This window comes from Lactuca virosa, chromosome 7, assembly GCF_052849685.1.
Source record: "Lactuca virosa cultivar CGN04683 chromosome 7, Lactuca_virosa_CGN04683_v6, whole genome shotgun sequence".
Taxonomy (NCBI): Eukaryota; Viridiplantae; Streptophyta; class Magnoliopsida; order Asterales; family Asteraceae; genus Lactuca; species Lactuca virosa.
The window spans coordinates 153,198,519-153,217,370 of record NC_136432.1 but is presented as its reverse complement, the minus strand read 5'-3'; the positions used below and the strand labels follow the sequence as shown (position 1 = coordinate 153,217,370).

General features: G+C 36.2%; 3 protein-coding genes and 1 non-coding gene across 4 annotated transcripts; 1 reads left to right on the top strand and 3 right to left on the bottom strand.

The window, feature by feature from the left end:
- The first annotated feature begins 489 nt into the window (after window positions 1-489).
- On the top strand, window positions 490-1,650 carry LOC145123984 (early nodulin-like protein 9). The gene is made up of 2 exons (XM_079059191.1): window positions 490-701; window positions 1,061-1,650. Exons 1-2 carry the CDS (start codon window positions 536-538, stop codon window positions 1,489-1,491), a joined length of 597 nt encoding a protein of 198 aa, XP_078915317.1. The 5' UTR covers window positions 490-535; the 3' UTR covers window positions 1,492-1,650.
- Window positions 1,651-2,023: 373 nt separating this feature from the next.
- On the bottom strand, window positions 2,024-7,347 carry LOC145123983 (protein disulfide isomerase-like 5-4). Its single transcript, XM_079059190.1, has 15 exons — window positions 7,163-7,347; window positions 5,945-6,035; window positions 5,674-5,768; window positions 5,498-5,555; window positions 5,220-5,404; window positions 5,045-5,102; window positions 4,348-4,388; window positions 4,186-4,260; window positions 4,051-4,107; window positions 3,877-3,943; window positions 3,416-3,559; window positions 3,089-3,310; window positions 2,523-2,672; window positions 2,357-2,434; window positions 2,024-2,253 (listed from the first exon to the last, which is right to left on the bottom strand). Exons 1-15 carry the CDS (start codon window positions 7,201-7,203, stop codon window positions 2,176-2,178), a joined length of 1,440 nt encoding a protein of 479 aa, XP_078915316.1. The 5' UTR covers window positions 7,204-7,347; the 3' UTR covers window positions 2,024-2,175.
- Window positions 7,348-8,837: 1,490 nt separating this feature from the next.
- On the bottom strand, window positions 8,838-8,908 carry TRNAG-CCC (transfer RNA glycine (anticodon CCC)). Its single transcript has one exon. It is a non-coding gene; the product is annotated as a tRNA-Gly (tRNA).
- Window positions 8,909-9,638: 730 nt separating this feature from the next.
- On the bottom strand, window positions 9,639-11,250 carry LOC145125434 (F-box/FBD/LRR-repeat protein At2g26030-like). Its single transcript, XM_079060896.1, has 3 exons — window positions 10,276-11,250; window positions 10,075-10,206; window positions 9,639-10,004 (listed from the first exon to the last, which is right to left on the bottom strand). Exons 1-3 carry the CDS (start codon window positions 11,197-11,199, stop codon window positions 9,717-9,719), a joined length of 1,344 nt encoding a protein of 447 aa, XP_078917022.1. The 5' UTR covers window positions 11,200-11,250; the 3' UTR covers window positions 9,639-9,716.
- Between the last annotated feature and the right edge of the window lie 7,602 nt (window positions 11,251-18,852).

Below are 18,852 nucleotides of genomic sequence, written 5' to 3'. Positions count from 1 at the left end.
TAACTTTAATATATATATATATATATATATATATATATATATATATATATATATATATATATATATATATATATATATATATATATATATATATATATATATATATATATATATATATATATAATGTTTGATTAAAGAATATCTTATTGCATCGGTCAACTATCTAATACCATAGACGGGTAGTTGTTTGTTGGCCATGAGTACTTTGATTCTAAACTATGAAATAAACATATCTATAGGATGTCCTCTTGATTTGTCTTCGCTACGAGATTGTTAATCAACTTAATTTTTATGAATGACTTTATAAATACTATTATTTAAGTATATTGTAAATCAACTCGAATCACAAGTTAAGTATATTCTAAAATTATGGTAAAGCAAAGCATAACCTTACAAAAGCACGTAATTGACAATTTTCCCCTCACATCAAATATGCTTTGCACTCTCACCCAAGATATCTCGTTATAACCAAACACTTCTACAAATACCCATATCATATCTTCACATCCTTGCATTCAAATCTCTCACCTTTTCAATGGCAAAACCGGTCATCATCATCTGTCACTTAAGTTTTTTGTTGTTGATCCTGAATGCTAATGCGTTTGAATTCATGGTTGGAGGTTCCGGTGATTGGAGTCTCGCATCAACCTCATATAATCAATGGGCTGAAAGAAGTCGTTTTCAAGTTGGAGACACGGTTTGTAAGTTCATATCATATACATTATTGTTTAATCTTCTATAGTCTCATATCAGCTATACACAGTCTTAGCTACATAGTCTTATATGTCTTTAAATATGTTAGTCTCGTCTTTATTCCCAATGACCGGAGAGAGAAATCATATATTTCACATCTTACATGGAATTAATGTTGGAATCTACCACTTCAAGAGGAATGTAGTAGTCTCACATCGTCTAGACACGGTCATATGTAATTTTATATTTGTTTGGAGTCTTACTTCTCTACTAAGGACCCTTTTTGAGAGAAAACCAGACTCAAACATATAATCATGAGTTGAAAACGTTGTTATGTATATTTTTGTTTTCTTTTGTGTGGTTATAGTGTTCAAGTACGAATCTGGGAAGGACTCGGTGGTTCAAGTAACAAAAGAAGATTACGACAACTGCAATGCAGCATCACCCATTGCAAAGTACGATGATGGTCATTCCATGGTCAAACTGAATGAATCAGGGCCTCATTACTTCATAAGCGGACTTGTAGATAACTGTAAAAAGAACGAAAAGGTTGTGATCGTTGTCATGGCAGATCGGAGCCACCGGTCACCGCCAAGTTCTCCACCGTCTCCCGCTCCGGCAGGCGAAGAGTCGCCATCTCCTCCTCCGGCCGGCGAAGAGTCACAGTCTCCTCCCCCGGCTCCGGCAACCGAAGATAATAACCCGACACCATCCCCAAATGTTGCAACATCAATCGTCACAAGTTTCGTGTACTCTATTATTGCTTTTGTGGGCTCTTCGCTTGTCTTTGTTTTTTGAGTTCATGAGTGATTTACATAAAGGATATGGTTTGCTTTTGTTGTTTATTCTTGGAGTTTTGTGTGTGCGATACACAAATAAGTTGTAACTATGATTTTATTAATAAATGTTGTGATTATACGATATATGTATTCAAGGAAATAAACTAGTTCTGTTGTGTGATGCATAAGCAACTTAGATTTTTTTTTTACCAGCTATAGTTCAGAGTAAATAACATTTTTGGTCCCTGAAAATAGATTATTTTTGTAATTTTGACCCCAATAAGCTTTCTCTTGCAATTTTTGATCTTTATTAGAGGTTTTAGTGCATGTTCCAAGTGAGATGGCTACTTTTGGTCCCAAAAACCTCAAATAAGGATCAAAACTGCAAGTGAAAAACATTTAGAACCAAAATTGTACTCGAGGACCAAAAACGTAAGTTAATAATCATAATTACAATTTCATACTCATGATAGCCATGTACTTTCATCTTTTTACATTGTCCATATTGGTAGAAAAAACTATAAATAAAAAGATATTGCTTTTCATGGGCATGTTGAAGCACATTTTTTTTTAAATAGATGGAAGTAATTCCAAAATTTTCTAACACAAATATATATATATTATTATATATATGGTTGGGATTTATGAAGTAAAAATGGTCTGTGAACTGTGATGGGTAGATGCTAAAAGTTGTTTACATAGACTAAAAGTTTTTTCCCAGTTCAACTTTTTTCACCAGTCTTAAAGTATTGTGTAGAATCGAATCCAGTATCCCGGCAACCTAAATATAAATAAAAAAAGTTGATTAGAGTATTATTTTTAAATAGTGGAGTATATTTTAATATAATCATATTTAAGTGTGAGATTAATAACGTAGTACTCACCGTGAAAACACCACCAATAATGGCACAAACATTGGTGATGAAATGAGAAAAGGATTTGGAATTTTCTGTTATCAAGACCTGGTCATGAAACAATGGTTAAAATTACAACCAGTTTGAAAGGGAAATTAATAAAATGAGGTAAAAGTAGAATATTTAAAATTGAAACCTGCATTGGAGATAGCTCAAAATGGAACTTGACAACAGGGACTGAATGAGCATGCATTAAGCTACTATGTGCTGTGTACTCATAATCCTCAATCAGTTGATGAGATGACCTCATTACCTCGGTCTTCACAACTTGAATATAATGCTCTACCTACATTTTTTATTATATGTAAATACAAGGTATAGTTATATATTATTTGATTATAATTATATAATTCATTATTTAAACAACTAAAAAATTAAAGCTAATTAAAACCCAAATAAGATGATAAAAAATATTTAGAAAATAAATTATAATTTTATTAAAATTATGAGATGAACTATCAGAAAACTTAATAAACAAAAATGATTATATTAAAAATTTACAATTTTTCAATACATTCCTTGATGGAATGATAAAAGTAAACAAACAACATTTTTTTTCAATGGAATCGGAATGAACCATTCCATTCGTTCTCCAATTCCATCATACCAAAGACTGTTTCTTTTTAGAGGGGATAAAAAAATGACGATTTTAGCCTTGTAACACTTGAAAGAGAAACAGCAAGTTAGATGGGGGTTACGAACCGTAACATTTGCATGATCTTCAGGGTCGGTGAGATATGCCTGGCCATTCAACTTGGCATGGCTTACACCAATGTAAGGCAGTATTCGCTTAAGATCACTCATCACCCTTGCATTGATCTTCCTACCAAATGAAAAATCAGAAATCACATGCGACATGTTCATTATCGAACCATCAAACGAGTGGAACCCCGAACGGGCTGAAATTACAAGATTCCCCGGAACCTGCATCATCATCATCATCATCATCATCATCATCCATGACCATCACATCTTTCAATTTAAAAACAGTTTTTTTTTTTTTAAATATCAATCTCATATTGGGTTTACCTTCTTGACTCGTACAAACCCTTCGATTCTACATCCTGCTTCTGATGGTGCAGGCCTCTTTGCATTTTCTTCAGTTTTTCCAGATTTACCCTCCAAGGCCAGATGTGAATCCATTGCAATAGGTGCAACCAATTCTTCCATTGTCTGCATCAAAGGAATTGCAATAGCTAAAGGACAGGAACAAAACATCGTTGGGAGTGATGTCAACAGGACAAAAATTGCAACTTTCTTGTCCCATCAGAGGACAGGACAAAGACAAAACTCAACATAACAAGTTGTCAGGTTGTACTGTGTTTGGCATCATAGGTTTTGTCTCGTCCAAAAAGATAGGGCAGAGAATCGCTTTGGTCTCTAGTCCTAAATACCCTTCTTTTCGACTTTTCCTCATAATTGAAAATAGCCCTAAATGATGATGTCATTTTCTGTTTCTTGGAGTGAAAATCCAAATTTAGTGTTCTTACATTCACCAAGGTATCTGTATCTCGGTCGCCATAATATGATTCATGCTCATGGTGCCCATTTTCATCCCTGATTTATTTTTGAGAAAAAAAAATAAAATAGGTAAAGAGAAATATAATCTACTAATTTAGATTCAAAACAGAGAGTAGAATATAAGAAATTACACAGTCACATACCTAACATCACTGCCCTTTCGGAATATCCGAATAGATGGATAACCTTGTATGTGGTTCCTGAAAACCAAATAGATCAATCAATATGAAATTATCTTTAAAGCATGCATTGTCTTCACCAAAATTAGGGTTCTTTACCTTCTACACAGGTCAACTTCTTCAGTGCAGTCAACCCTCCCCATAATGATACGGCCATCTATTTCTGGATCATGTCTGGGAACACAAAGCTGAGTCAGAAAGTAATAACCAGAGATAACTTACTATTTAGTGAATATAAATTTGTTCTTAAAATATATAGACCTTTCTCTTATTATTTTGGCTGCTTTCTCCCATGAGGGTTTCTGACACAATAGCAGGCAAGGATGGAAAACAAATGTTAAAACAGGTTGTTAAAATGTAAAACAAATCTTGGATATTAAAATACATAGAAAAAAAAATCATTTAAGAGTAGATGTGCAAACTTATAAGTTGTTACACGAAAAAAAAAGTTTGTAAATCTCCAACAGAACACCAAAACTCATTTTTACACCAAACTTGGTGTTATACTATTCATTTGCACAACATTTGGTGTTAAAAGGAATTTACAATTTGATCCTTCAAGTTAGGATATTATGTACTTTTAGTTTATGTAACTGTATAATGATATACAAACTAGTAAGATTGTTATTTGTAATATTATATTATAAATTCAACTGATAGTAATTTATCGTACATATTAAATTTAATTCTTATGTTTTGAACGCAATTGATAATGTTTGTTTCAATGATATGATAAATGATAATTAACTATATACGAATAATTTATTTTGGTTATTATTGTCTAGTGATATAACTTATAATGTTATTGTAATAAAAAAAAAGCTGTAAGTCAAGTTTATAAAAAGCTAATAAATATAAGGGTATTATTGAAAATTCTGTACAAGGAAGAAAAAAATGAATACACTTAAAATGTTCTTTTTGGTATTAAAAATAGTTAGGAGGGTATGTATGGGAATACCAAACGGTTACTCCAATAGCACCAAGGAGCATAGAAATTTACAACCAAAATTGAATGCCTGCATTTTGACCAAAACAAAATGTTGTTATATATTAGAAAATCATTTTAACATGAACAAGTTCAGCAAATTAAAGTAAAGCATCCAAGAAAGAGAGTAAATTGTATGTTCACATACTGATGAGAAATTCTATCAAAATTGCGTCCATTTAATGCAACAGATCCTTCACCATATTCTTCATCATTATCAGCATCATGTTTGAGCATATTAGTAACAGGTCCAGAGTCAAACTCAGAGCCAGTAGCTCTTAGATGTTTATCAATTGAGTATTTGCGAACTGTTTTTGTTATGTTCAACCTGTTCTGCAAATAACAGAAACAAAATAGAGAAAGAGAATTTTAATTTGATAATTAAAATGTAAATTAATAATTAAAAGGTAAGATCTTGAAACTTACAGTTCCCAGTACATCACTCACATCCACAGATGCAAACTCACATGATAAAGCTGGAAAACTGCATTGGAAATTTGGAATTATTTAAGATGATAGACATTTCAACTAAAATCATAACTATCTTTCTACTGTGATATAAAAAAAAAAAAAAAAAGCAGATTAATTGTCATGGGGCATACCTAATATTAAAATCTATCCGTAAGTAATCTTTATCTGAACTTCTGTCAACAATGACAGATGTCGAGGTACTGATGCTCAAATAATTATGTAACTCCTGCAATGAAAGCAAAAAAGAAGTCAATAACAGTTGATAACAATGGCCTATGAAGAATAACAAAAACAAAAGCATAAAGGTTAAAAATAATACAAAAGAAATGCAGGCATGTATAAGTTGTTAGTGAACAAGAGTCTACATAAGGTATTTAAAGGGATGAGAATCTTTGTTCCTACCATTCCAAATAAAAACATCATGGAAACAGCTGCTATGATAGACAAGCCGGCACCTGAAAGTGACGCCTCTGTCAAATCTCTTGGGATTTTCCTGCCATAAAATTAAAGAATATATAAATCATGTAAATACAAAGTGATTATCTGCTTTGGACAATTGTGTATGTGACATATATATGTAAAATATTCACATGCTGGTCATTAAATATGAAATGGCTTACAATGTAATATATATATGTAATTGGCTAAGTTACTAAGTTGATTGTTGGCGATTTTATTATTAGAAAAGTATTTCATTATATTCAATCAATCATTTAACTGCTTATTGTATAGTTTTATTTTGGAAGGACTAGGCATCTTAGTTTTGGTAGGAATGTGGATCTAGAATATTCTGTAGTAATGTAATTTGACTTGACTTAGTTCCCAATTATTGAATACAAAGTGACTCTTAAAGGTTTCTTTTTGTAAGTTTGATTTTCATGGTTGATACCTTACAAGCATAGGCATTATCCATTTAGTCTATCTCCATCATTACTCTTATACCATTCTATTATCTATCTACAATAAATATCTTCATGGACTCCCTGGTCAAAACATGCCACCTTTTCTGGTCTTTCTTGTTTCATTTATGAGTCTTTCAAGATCCACAGGAATTCAAGAAATCAAGTCCCCTTTGCAGAAAAACGCTTGAATTGAATATGTTGTGCCAATTGCAAATGCATGTAACTAATTAATTAGGGTAAATCTGGGAAATCCGTCTCTACAGCTTCAGATCGAAATGGGAGTAAATCGGTTCAAAACATGAGGTAATTGAGCTATGAATTCAGTTCGAGATCTAGAACTCCTGCTCCCTAACACAGTGACTATCGGACTTAAATCTATCCGTCATTACTCGATGTCGGATTAAAAAAAATGGCTCTAAGCAACTTCAACATTAACCGCAATGTTAGTATCAGTTGAACGAAATTCACAAGCACATCAAAAGAGATCGAGCACAATCATCAAACAGGGCCTCAAATACACCACCACGATCAATTGATATGCACGCATGAAACGATTGCAAAAAATTACCAAATGCAAAGTAAACAACGCAATTACTCATCAATAGCAATAGCACATACTTTTCAAACTTATGATGTCCACAAGCACTGAAGCATCAATGATAACAGTTACACATGGACAAAAATTCCCAAATATAAGTTGAAAATAGTGGAACTAAACCTGTAAAAATCGACAGATTTTAGCTTGGCACTCGAAACCATGTTTGTGAACTGGATCTGCGAAAAGAGACACCAAAAGATTGAATTCAATTAGGGTTTTTTGGTGGTCTCTAGTTCGCAGAACGAATTTTTGCTCCCTTTTTTGTGCTCTTGAAAATGGAAGAAGAAAATCTCACGAGTGCATTTTCAGCCAATTTATTAGTTTACTTGTACCTGAAATGCAGGGGATTTAATTTAGTGCGGGTGAGTATAGGCTACGGTAACGTGGACTCGCTTTGAGTACAACACACAACAGCGCGTTACATGTAAAACGAAAATACTCTTGGTTAATTTTTGTTTCATAAAATAAACTTTTACAGAATATATTTAAGAGTTTTTGGCTTTTTGCTATAAACTTGTAATCAAATAATGTATATATTTACAAAAGTCATTATAATGTTTTTTAATAAAAAGTAATTGAAAATAATCTTCAGCAGTTATTATAATTTGCTCGGATTTCATAATATCTATGATTTTATTAGTTGATTTTTTTCACGGCTATTTATTAAAAACCTTTAAAATATTTCATAAACGCCAATATTATTCTTTTGCTCGCATTAAATGCTTTTTGGTTTAACATATCTTTCGGTGAAAATTAAATATTTAAAAAAAAAATTGAATACAATTATGATAGGAAAGATAATATTCCGAAACAGCTTTGTATCTATTTTAAGTCCTTATAAAAACTACTTTTTAATTGTTGTTATGTATTATCCTTTACAACATCTAATTTTAGTATAGAGAATACATAAATTCGTGTAATTTATATGAAAGATGATTTCTATATAAACCTTATAAATATACCGAAACAAAATTATCAAGCATCATAATAGCCTATCTTTATTATACCTTTATTTGATTTTATTTTTTTCTAAAATATGGGCTCACGTGGATTGTCTTTTCCATCTCCATATCTTTGATTTGGACTATCATACTCTTGTGTCTTGGTTTATTATTTATGAATGATGAATGATGAATGATTATTAAAACTTTCTTTATACCGTAGGTGATAAAAAAAACATGTTACATGTATATTAGTTGTTAACTCTTGCTACCATGTATCTATGTGGCATGTGTTTGACACACCATTATCTTCTTCATCATTGACCTTGTTTTCTTTAGCCAGTTTGCAATCAATCCCTACATCGACTCATTTTTTGTATAATCTTTTATACAAAATCACTCACATAAATACTTTTAAACAATTTTTTTATCGGTTTTGTTTATGGGTCAAATCAAAGCAAAACATCACCACTATCATCATCCTCCATCCACTTTTTTGGCTTCCTAAACTTATCTAATCCCTAATAGCCATTTGAGATGGATCAAAATTGTCCTTGTTTAGCCCTAGACTTGCACGTAGTTGAGAATTTGAGATCTTATAGCGCTCTTCCACATGTGTTTTGTTACTTTTTGTAGCTTACTCTCTTCACTTTGATTTTGCATGGAACATCCATAGTTCACATGGAATGTTAGTTATGGTAAGTTACTTTAAAATGATGTCCACTATAAATTATTGAGTTGTCAAAAATCAAAAGAGAAAAGTCCGGGAAAGAGGAAGGTTTGTTTAACTTTATCTTGTAATTTAACTTTTTTACATAAGGGGAAATAAGTAAAAGCGAAAGCGAAAAACAATTTGCGCATCCGGGGAATCGAACCCCGGTCAGTACCGTGGGAGGGTACTATGATACCACTACACTAGATGCGCTTTTTGTGTTATAAATTTGTTTCTACTGGTATTTAATATTATATACTTCATAGTTTCATCTTAAACTCTGATATCGGACTAGAAACATAATATACCAAAGTAGTTTGGCTATTAGTAATACTTATTACGATTACTGTCAGCACATGTTAAAGCATGCTATTGAATATATAAAAATAGTAACTTCTTTAAACATATTACCAAAAAACTAATGCAGTTATTTTTGCATGAAATAAGACATCATTGTACATTGTCTTTTGAAGGAATAAAAAAAAAACATTTGTATAATGATTTCACGTCACAGGTTGAAAACTACAAGTATTTTGGATTTATGGATAGATTCACTTTAGCATAAGGTAGAGGTAAGTAAAATGTGATTCTTTTGGTTTGGAACAATGTGATCATTTTTTTTGTTTCAAAGTTATATTATTATCTAAAAGAATGGTATGCTGCTGTAACCACGAGTTTATCCTTTATCAAGATTCATTAACATGTCATGTAGGTCATCGATGATATTTCTAATATCTTGAAGTTTATCCATAGTGAGTTAAGTTACTCATGAGGTTCGTGTGATAGACCTTGCATTGATCACCTGAAAATGCAAACTATCATCTTAGATCAACCTCAACAGGTTATCCAGATGATACTGATACATTTAAAAATAAATATTATTGAAGTGTGCATTTTCTTTTCATTAATTACATTCATCAAGAACGTCATTTTTCTAGTTTTATATTAGTTCTGATCATTTAGAATCATTTCCATCAAAATCACACTACTTGTGTCTTAATTATCCATGGCTACTTCTATTTCAAGATCCAAACACAACTTCACACATAACCGACCCTCTCCGAAATCTTAGCAACTCCTTGAGAATCCTCGACTCCCATTTCTTCACAAAGTTAACAGAACGACGAATCACCATCATCTTCAACGCCATTGCATTATTCAACAAGTACTTCACCAGTTCCATCTCATTATCACAGCCATTAATCCTGATCTCGATCCTCGTTAAACACAACAAACACTTCGGCACATCAACTGGTGCACGCCAATCACAGATTGATGCATGGTGCCGATTTATGCTACATCTAACAGCCTAATCACAAATTACCCATTAATCATAAAGTAAAGGAATCTGAATCATGATAATGATGTGAAGGATTAACCTTTTCGCATGTAAGTACTTGTAAATTTGGTGAACATTTGAGTATAGAACAGACGAACGCCCAGTTATCAGTTACTTGAATTTCCAAATTGGTCAGATTAATGAGCAGAAGATTAGGAACAGGAAGAACATCCTGCAAAATCGCTTAGTTAGTTTGATAGGTATAACAATATAAATGGAGTAGATTGTAAATATATCTTACCATTCCAGCTTTAAGGAACAAGATTAGATGTTTCACATTCGAAACCCTAGAAAGGAACTCGAAAACACCAAGATTAAGACCAAAGATATGGAGATTTGCAGAAGTTAGAACAGGGAGTTGATTCAGTTCGATGCCATTAGAGTGACTGTCTTCGAAATTAAGGTATTCAAGTCGAGGAGTATCGATTACAACATCATGCAGCAAGTTTTCTTTTAGTGGTTTTGGATATAGAGTTGAAATCGTTAATCGTTTCAACGTGAAGCAACGAAGATTTAGTTTCTGCAGATTCTGAAAAACGACGAATTGAAGGTATAATTCTTCAAGAACAGGGCTACAGTCCAGAATGTTCTTCATCGGATCATCAACCATGCATTTCCAGTGACGAATTTGCAGGATTTTGAGACTCGAAAACCTAATAATTTCGGGAATTGTGATGAAATTAGTCGAAGATAACTTCAAAGAGACAAGGGTTTCACAAGTAAACAGGATTTTAGGAAGCTCGATGGGCGTTTTCGTTCTGATTGAGAGATCAAACTCCTTCACATTACGCACAACTGCAGTGCAAATCCACACATAAAGCTTAGAGATTCCATGAACATTATCACCCCAAGAACAAGAAAGACGAAATTTTCGAATCGATGATACATTGCTGTTCCTCAAGACTGTTTCCCCAAACTCGATGAAATGTTGATGTTTCTCATTAGGGTTTTCGAAGTCATAGTTATCGACATAAGTCCAGAGGGTGTTCCATCTTTTCGATAAAATGGTGGTTCTAACAGCGCATATGGTAGGAACTAGAGACAATATGTAACACAACAATGCATCTGGCAGATTGCTGATTCGATCTTCAAGATTCTCATTCTCGGAATGTGGTCGTTTTGAAAGGATTGGGTATTCTTCCGGATTTCTTGAAGAATCCATCATCGGCTAAGCAACCATGTTTAGTTTCTTGATTGTTCGCTTTGAAATTTGGCGGTTTTGTATTTCTAATCTAACTTGACGATGAGAAACGAAATCATGTATTGCCGAAACGTTTCTAATTTGCTGGCAGTTTTGAACTTTGCCACGTATGGCGGACGACTGTATTGATTCATCGGATGAATCACACTTGTAGTCCAAATACTTTTACATTTGGCAGATGAATGCTATTCATTTTTTATAAAACTAGGTTAATACTCGTAAAAACCACTAATAATTTATAATTCCATTTATTTAAAATCAAACATACACTTCATTCCGTTAAGAGATTGGATTGACCGGTCATAATGCATCATTTCTCTCTACGTATGAAATGGTAGAAATTCATTTAAATCTCTCTAAGAAACCTTCTTTGGCCACTCAAACCCATAATTTGGTCATTGAAACCAAATAACCAAAAGTCCAAGTTGTATTAAAATGTTTTTTTTTTCATATTTTACATATGTTTGCACACTAATCCAACAACTACCTATTATTTTTTGCTTAGTATAATTCAATTGACATCTAGAACATAAAAACAAAACGTGCTTAAAATATGCTAAAGTAACAGATTCATTATATTTATAAAAAGGACTCAACATGAAACCGTAAAAAGTAACAGACGCGTGACATTCCACCAAGTATCAAAAAATAAAAATTAGAAGCTATGGATCCAAATACCCCATTCACCAACTCAATAAGCGGCCATGATCAAAGTTCGAATGGTTTTGACCCATAAAAACACCTCTAACGATTAAATGGCATAGCCACAAAGTTGTAAGGAAACTAGTGTTCTAAAAGGCGCGTCACGGCGCACGCTAAGGCGTGTCATGGCGTGAGGTGCGACTTCGCCGTTAGGAAAAGCTTCATAATGTTGTTGTTAGGCGTGACACGTGGCAAGGCATGACATGACATGTCATGGCGCGTTATGACGTGTTATGACACGTGTTTTTTCGTTTGAGAAACGTTTTTTTGCTCTTTTTTATGTCTTTTCTAATCTGACATGCAAGTATTGTGTTTTTTGTTAACTTTTTGTTATTAGTTGTTGATATAACACTTCTAAAAACTAGTTATATTTGATATAAATCTATATTTATGTGATGATATAATTATAACTAATACAAAATCGTCACTTTACATCACGCCTTGAAAAACGTCATGGCTCGCCATGGCTCGTTACACTTGAGGTTTGGCCTTGTCGTCACGTTACGCCTCACGCCTTTTAGAACCTTGAAGGAAACAAATAGTTAAAGCAAAGGAAATAGCTTCATCCTTTTGTTTAAACATCTTCTCATGAATCACATGTATAAATAGGAGATGGAGTTGCTTTCAAAGTTGAAAATAAAATTGTAAAATCCTTCTCATGAATCACACACATATACACACACAAAGAAAGAGAGACACACAATTATAGCATTGTACTTTCAAAGTATAATGGTTTAATAAGAAAAAAATAAACAATTTTTAAAAAATAGAAATAGAAATGGGGAAGATGATATATTAGAAAAATAAAATGAATGTGCATTGCTATTTTTTGCATTTAGCCCCTGATTCGGCTAAATGCAAGAAATAACAATGTCCTTTCATATGTTTGTCAAATATAGCATCATACTTCATTTCCATCTCTTATTTTTTGAACTTTATTTTAATATTTTTCTTAAAAACCATTGTATTATTAAATTACTTTCATTTATGTGTCATCTTATTTTCATTAATTTCAGTTCATTGTATTTTTTTTTAAGTATAATGTTGTGAATGGAAGAAATGAACGTAGGATGATATATTAAACTAATTCATGAAAATAACTTAATATTCCTTGAACTTAGTGTATTATATCATCTTATTTTTAGTTTTTCTATTACACACATGCATAAATAAATCAAAATATGAGTTTTAGAATAGATACAAAACAACATTAAATCATAAAAAGACCACATCAATCATTTTCTATTAGCTTAGACATATTTAAGGTCTAGAAAGGATGACACGTGTCCTCACCTTCCCTGTAGTTGATGGGTTTTAGGTAAAACAAATAAACTAGAAAACAATTCCTAAGTTCACATGCAACCTACTTTGGATCTATGTTTTAACTATTGAACATATAACTTTGAATTGCAAAACAAGAACCCTAGAGGAGAGAGGCTAATTTCGAAATTAACAAACTAGGGTTTAGGAGTTACATACCTTTCAATTGTTATAGCAAACAATTGATAATCCTCTTGATCTTGATCTTGATCTTCTTGGAAGCTTAGCACCACAAATGTAATGCCTCTAATGAAATCACACCCAAGAACTAGCAAGAAGGAAACTTGGAGGAGAGAGGATGGAGAGAGTATGCAATTTCGGCCTTAGGGTTTCTTCCAAAGAAATCAGTGACCTCAAATGTGAGCCAGGAGGCTCCTTAAATAGCTGAAGGATCTAGGGTTTAGGGAAAACCCTAGTTATCCTTTGCTTAGGGCCTAAGCAAGATCCAAAGGCCTTATTTGGACCCCTTGGACGAAATCTCTAGGGTTTCCCCTATGGATTTCGTCCACCTCCTTCCAAGGAGGTTCTGGAGCCTTCCACTCAACTATTAGATAATTGCAAACTAGTCCCTTCACTTTACAATTAATACTTTTAACCCCAAAATTAATTCTGATTAATTTCTGGCTAACTATTAATTAAACATAATGATTTCTAATTAATATATTAATCTATTAACATATTAATAAATCATTTATATATTAATTTATTAATCTTATAAATTAATATCTCTCCTTTCATAATTTCCTTGTCCAGTTGCTAGGTTGAGGGCAACCCAAAAGGACTGTGCTGCTATCAATTCAAGTACATACCAATTATAGTTATGGGCTTAGACACCTAATCCAACAGTATTCTCATTATCTCCCTGCACCAGATGAAGACAAGAACTCCCTAAGCTCGATGGCAAATAGAATCATTAAGGTAGCAAAAATGGAGAACGTGAAAAGAGGATTCTTTTTTTATGTAAATAATAGTGTCAAATATCGACATCAGGGAAGATTTGCATAGGGGGGATGGAACCATCAACTTTTACAATTTGTCATTCTCAAGATTAGTACTTTGTATCTCGACCACCAAAGTTGCATTTGACAAATAGTTGCAACATAATGCCCAAAACAAATCACAATCACAAGCCTTGTAATGAAGTTAAATAAAAAAACAACCACCAAATTTTATCATCAAATAGATGTTAATACAAATACCATAATGCTCCTGTATGAGAGGTAATTACCCAAAACAAATCACAATACGGATATCGGGTGATTGATCGCCTTCTAATTGAAATCCGTATAAGAGAGGTAAATGTGGGGTTGAAATTGAATGACAATATAAGAAATGGTGGGAGTTATTGGAAAGTAAAGACTACACGCTGTGAAATTGGATTGCCAGAATGCTCCTGCTATGAGCACTCTTCGACTTTATCACAAAAGATAGATCTGTAACCACGAATATGCAAAAAAAGACCCAAATTATCATCTTCTAATTGAAATGTGACAATAGAAACATGTTTGTGATATATAATCATGGGGTTAAAATGTAACACCCGTGTTCTATATTGGTTAAACTTACTTTTATCAGGGATCAAAGATGAAGTTTTGGAGAAAATCATGTGTCACGGCGTGGCCAAGGAGAGGCACGACGTGGCAATTGTTTAACGGATCGCGTGTGATTATTGGACCGCCACGGCGTGGCCAAAGGTTTTCACGACTTAGCAGTTGTCCTGGACCAATCCCATGATTCTTTTAGGGGTTTCTTCATATTTAAACCCCTCTAAGTCGTTTTTAGGGTTCCTTATCAGCCTCCATCGCCCTCAAGTTTCATAAACCCTAACGCTAATTCCTCCTTAAGAGTTGTGAGCCTATTTTGGTGACCTTGGTTGCTTGTGAAGAAAGAAGAGGCATTCGAAAGGATTGTGGTGCTTCTTGTGTAACATCCCAAAATTCAAGGCCAAAAATTTCATTTTTAAATCATAACTAAACCATAGTATTAAATCATTTCAAACATACTAAAAGAGTTATATAACAAATCAGAGTATCTTTTCAAAACACTTGTTCATTTCATCAGAGTAAAACATCCCAAGCTGTCTAATCAATGGTGTGTGCCATGCGATCACCCCGAGCTCTTCCCTCCGCTACCGGAAGTACCTGAAACCAAAACTGAAAACCGTAAGCACGAAGCTTAGTGAGTTCCCCAACCTACCACATACCCTGCATGATCATATACTGCAAATACCGAGCCACGCCCGCTACTTTGGGCCTCGCCCACTACCTCGGGCCTCGCCCGCTTCAACGGCCCCGCCGCTCCAGGCCCCGCCTGGCTTCGAGCCCCGCTCGGATACAGATCAGTTTCTCTTAGGCCCCGCCTGTCCCTGGGCCCCGCCCGCTAACATATACTAACACATAACTAAATATATATACTACTGAATCTTGTTCTAAGGCCTCGCCTATCTTGGGCCTCGCCCTTATCCTGCTACTGATGAATCATGGAACCCCGTCCACGCTTCTTCTGATAGTGAGATACGGGCCCAACCCACACTCACTCCTTTCCTAACTTGGGCCTCGCCCCTGCTCTGCTGCTAATGAGATATGGAACACCATCCACACTCTGCTATTGGTGAGATACGGGACCTCGCCCACACTCACCTCCCTACCAGGCACATACAAGTATCACACAGACAACAAGTATACTCTATCATGCAAACCATTCCTTGGGCACCCGCCCGACATTGGACCTTGGTATTGAATATCATGCTAGCAAACAGTGCCTAGGGCTAACCCCCGGGTCTTCCTACTCACAACTACATGGGTCGGCATTGTGGCCGTAGACCCATTCACACAAAGGGAAACTCACCTCAAACTGATGAAGCTGCTGATAATCCTCTGCCTGCTGTCTGACAACTCTCTGAACCGCTGCTCCTCTAGCTCCCCGAGCTACTATTATCAATATAACACTTAGTTCCAAACTGAACTCTAGAAGTCAAACTAGTCGACTCTGGTTAAAGTCAAAGTCCTGGTCAAAGTCAACCTTCCAGTTGACTCGACTCGCCGAGTCAACCCGAAGACTCGCCGAGCCTTAAACTCAGAAGCTCTCAAAATACTACCCAACTCGCCGAGTCACCCCAGGACTCGTCGAGTTCAACGATCTCTGAGTCCCATCCTGTCCAACTCACTGAGTCACCGCTCAACTCACTGATCTGCGTCTTAACCAGAAGAGGTTGGGGGTTCTGCGACCCGACTCGTCGAGTCCAATAACAGACTCGCCGAGTCCTAGGCAATCTTCAACAGACTCGCCGAGTTGTTCTTCCAACTCGTCGAGTTCCTACCCATCTTCATACAACTCGCCGAGTCCACCCATGTGACTCGCCAAGTCGCTTCAGTTCTTAAACCATACAGTGGCTTTTCGAGCCATGCAGGGGCTCCAAACTGTAGATCCACTCTTCTAAGGCCCACCCTTCACGTAAAGTTGCAAACTTTACGTGAAACCAAGGGGCTATAGGCTTAAAACACTCTAGGGCTAGGGTTTAAGACAAACATGCTTCACCAACACACCAAGGGCTGATACTTTACGGGTTTTTGGACCAGGATGAGCCTAGATCTGAAGTAGCAACCTCAGATCTGGACTTCTAACTCGAAATGGCTCCTTTACATGCCAAAATGGCCCCAAAACATCATCCAAGAAAAGATCTAGAAGCAACAAAGGCAAAGTGACAGATTGTTACCTTCAAACTGATGCTCACAACCAAAGAGTTGAATCCTCCAGCTCCTTAGTGGTCAAATCCTCCAAATCTTCCTCTTGCAAAAGCCCCAAGTTCACTTTCCTCCTCCTCTTACTCAAATTAGGGTTTGGAATCGCTTAAAGAAGCTTCTGGCCGACAAGGGGGGCTGAGGAGAGGACATAAGGTCCTTTAAATAGGGTGCAAACCCTAAGATTAGGGCTTTTCTCGTCCAGACCAGACTCGCCGAGTCCACTCGCCGACTCGTCGAGTCGGTCACTTATTTTATAACCCGGATCCCGCTCCGACTCGTCGAGTTCTTCCCTGGACTCGACGAGTTGACTCCTTGACTTAGAGCTTTTCCTTTCTTTTCTTGGTCTTTCTGATTCTGGGTGTTACAAATCTCCCCCACTTAAACTAAACTTCGTCCTCGAAGTTTCTCTACGGCCAATCGCCAGGCAATCTTCTTTCAACACCCTGCTTAAAAATCTAATACCAGCTGCCTACCTCCGCTGGCCTTCGGCCCGATCATTCTGACGATCATTAATCCTTGCGGATAGTATTCTCGGGTTCACCCTAACCCTGCCCATCCTGGGAACACAACTTACTCAACTGACAATCCTTCCGGTACTCCCCGAGTACTTATGCTGGACATCCTAGGGGTTCACCCCTTTTTCCTTGTGGGTTTTCTGGCCTTCCCTAGGCAACGTTCCATAACCAACTACCTCCCCTATCACTGTGAAGGACCTATCCTTCACCGAATCCATTACTCCCGCTACTTCCAGTGCGGGTCATTACTGCCAGTACTCACTGGACACTTCTTACTACTATAACTTAGTGCTGAGCACCCATCCCAGCGAATGGTTCAGATAATCCTTCGAGTAAAAGATTCATCCCTGCAACGGTTAGACTCAAACGAGAGCTGCGCAACTGGGTCAAACCCTTCCCTTTGAGATTATTTGACCCTCCTGTGAGATGCATAGCACTCTCCGGTCATCCAGCTGTCTCATACCATACCTCTCTATCATTACTTCCCCGCCTCAAAGTTCTGCTGTCTCTCATCTGCCTTCCAGAAGAACCGAGACCACCCTGCTCTCAACGGATTCTTCTGATGACTGGGTCGCTGGATACCCACCAGCTACTACGACTAGCACAATCTCTTAGTCGCTCCCAGCGACTTCCGAAGGAACCTCGACTATCCAAACTTCTCTATCTATCCTGCTACCCTTGCGCTACAAGTCCTGGGATCCTCGATCCCCTAACTTGACCCTAAGGTCCTTACCAGGTCCCACCTGTGCTACTATAACTCACGGGCCCCACCCACGGGTCTCACCCGAAACCCTATTACTGATCAACCCTGCTCTCAGGTGTCACCTATACTGCTACTCACATACGGGCCTCGCCCACGGGTCTCACCCAACTACATCCTGGAGTGGCCTCTCCCAAGGTCTCATCTCTCTAGGGCTACGCAGGCCAACTCCATTCTAATCACAACGAACTACCCTTTAATGATCCCTACATTGCCAACTAGGAGATACGGGCCCCCCGCCCACACTCCGCGAACTAGGAGATTCGGGCCCCCACCCACACTCCGCTATCTAAACTGCTAATGAACGCTACGGCTTACCCGCAGTCTTACATCACTTCCCTCACTAACTTGCTACTGGGGAATGGTGCGGCTGACCCGTAGTCTTACATCCTAACTAAAATCACGTCCTGCAGAGAAAATCTTCAACCTGGTTTCCCAAACCAATCCTCTACTGATCGCTATTACATGCACTCAACACTGGGGAGTTTCCCAACTCCCAACTCACGCGTTTCTCAATCCGATCAGCCACTCGGACTACTATCCTGCTCAACAAAGTTGCGAACTCATCCCAGCTTCG

Excerpts from the sequence above, each read along its gene's own strand:
- LOC145123983 (XM_079059190.1), bottom strand. The coding sequence starts at position 7,203 with ATGGTTTCGAGTGCCAAGCTAAAATCTGTCGATTTTTACAG. Across the intron at positions 6,036-7,162 it reads AAATCTGTCGATTTTTACAG|GAAAATCCCAAGAGATTTGA; the intron begins GTTTAGTTCCAC and ends ATTTTATGGCAG. Across the intron at positions 5,103-5,219 it reads TTTGATAGAATTTCTCATCA|GCATTCAATTTTGGTTGTAA; the intron begins GTATGTGAACAT and ends GTCAAAATGCAG.
- LOC145125434 (XM_079060896.1), bottom strand. The coding sequence starts at position 11,199 with ATGATGGATTCTTCAAGAAATCCGGAAGAATACCCAATCCTTTCAAAA. Across the intron at positions 10,207-10,275 it reads TGTTCCTTAAAGCTGGAATG|GATGTTCTTCCTGTTCCTAA; the intron begins GTAAGATATATT and ends GCGATTTTGCAG. Across the intron at positions 10,005-10,074 it reads AAGTACTTACATGCGAAAAG|GCTGTTAGATGTAGCATAAA; the intron begins GTTAATCCTTCA and ends ATTTGTGATTAG.
- LOC145123984 (XM_079059191.1), top strand. The coding sequence starts at position 536 with ATGGCAAAACCGGTCATCATCATCTGTCACTTAAGTTTTTTGTTGTTG. Across the intron at positions 702-1,060 it reads TCAAGTTGGAGACACGGTTT|TGTTCAAGTACGAATCTGGG; the intron begins GTAAGTTCATAT and ends GTGTGGTTATAG.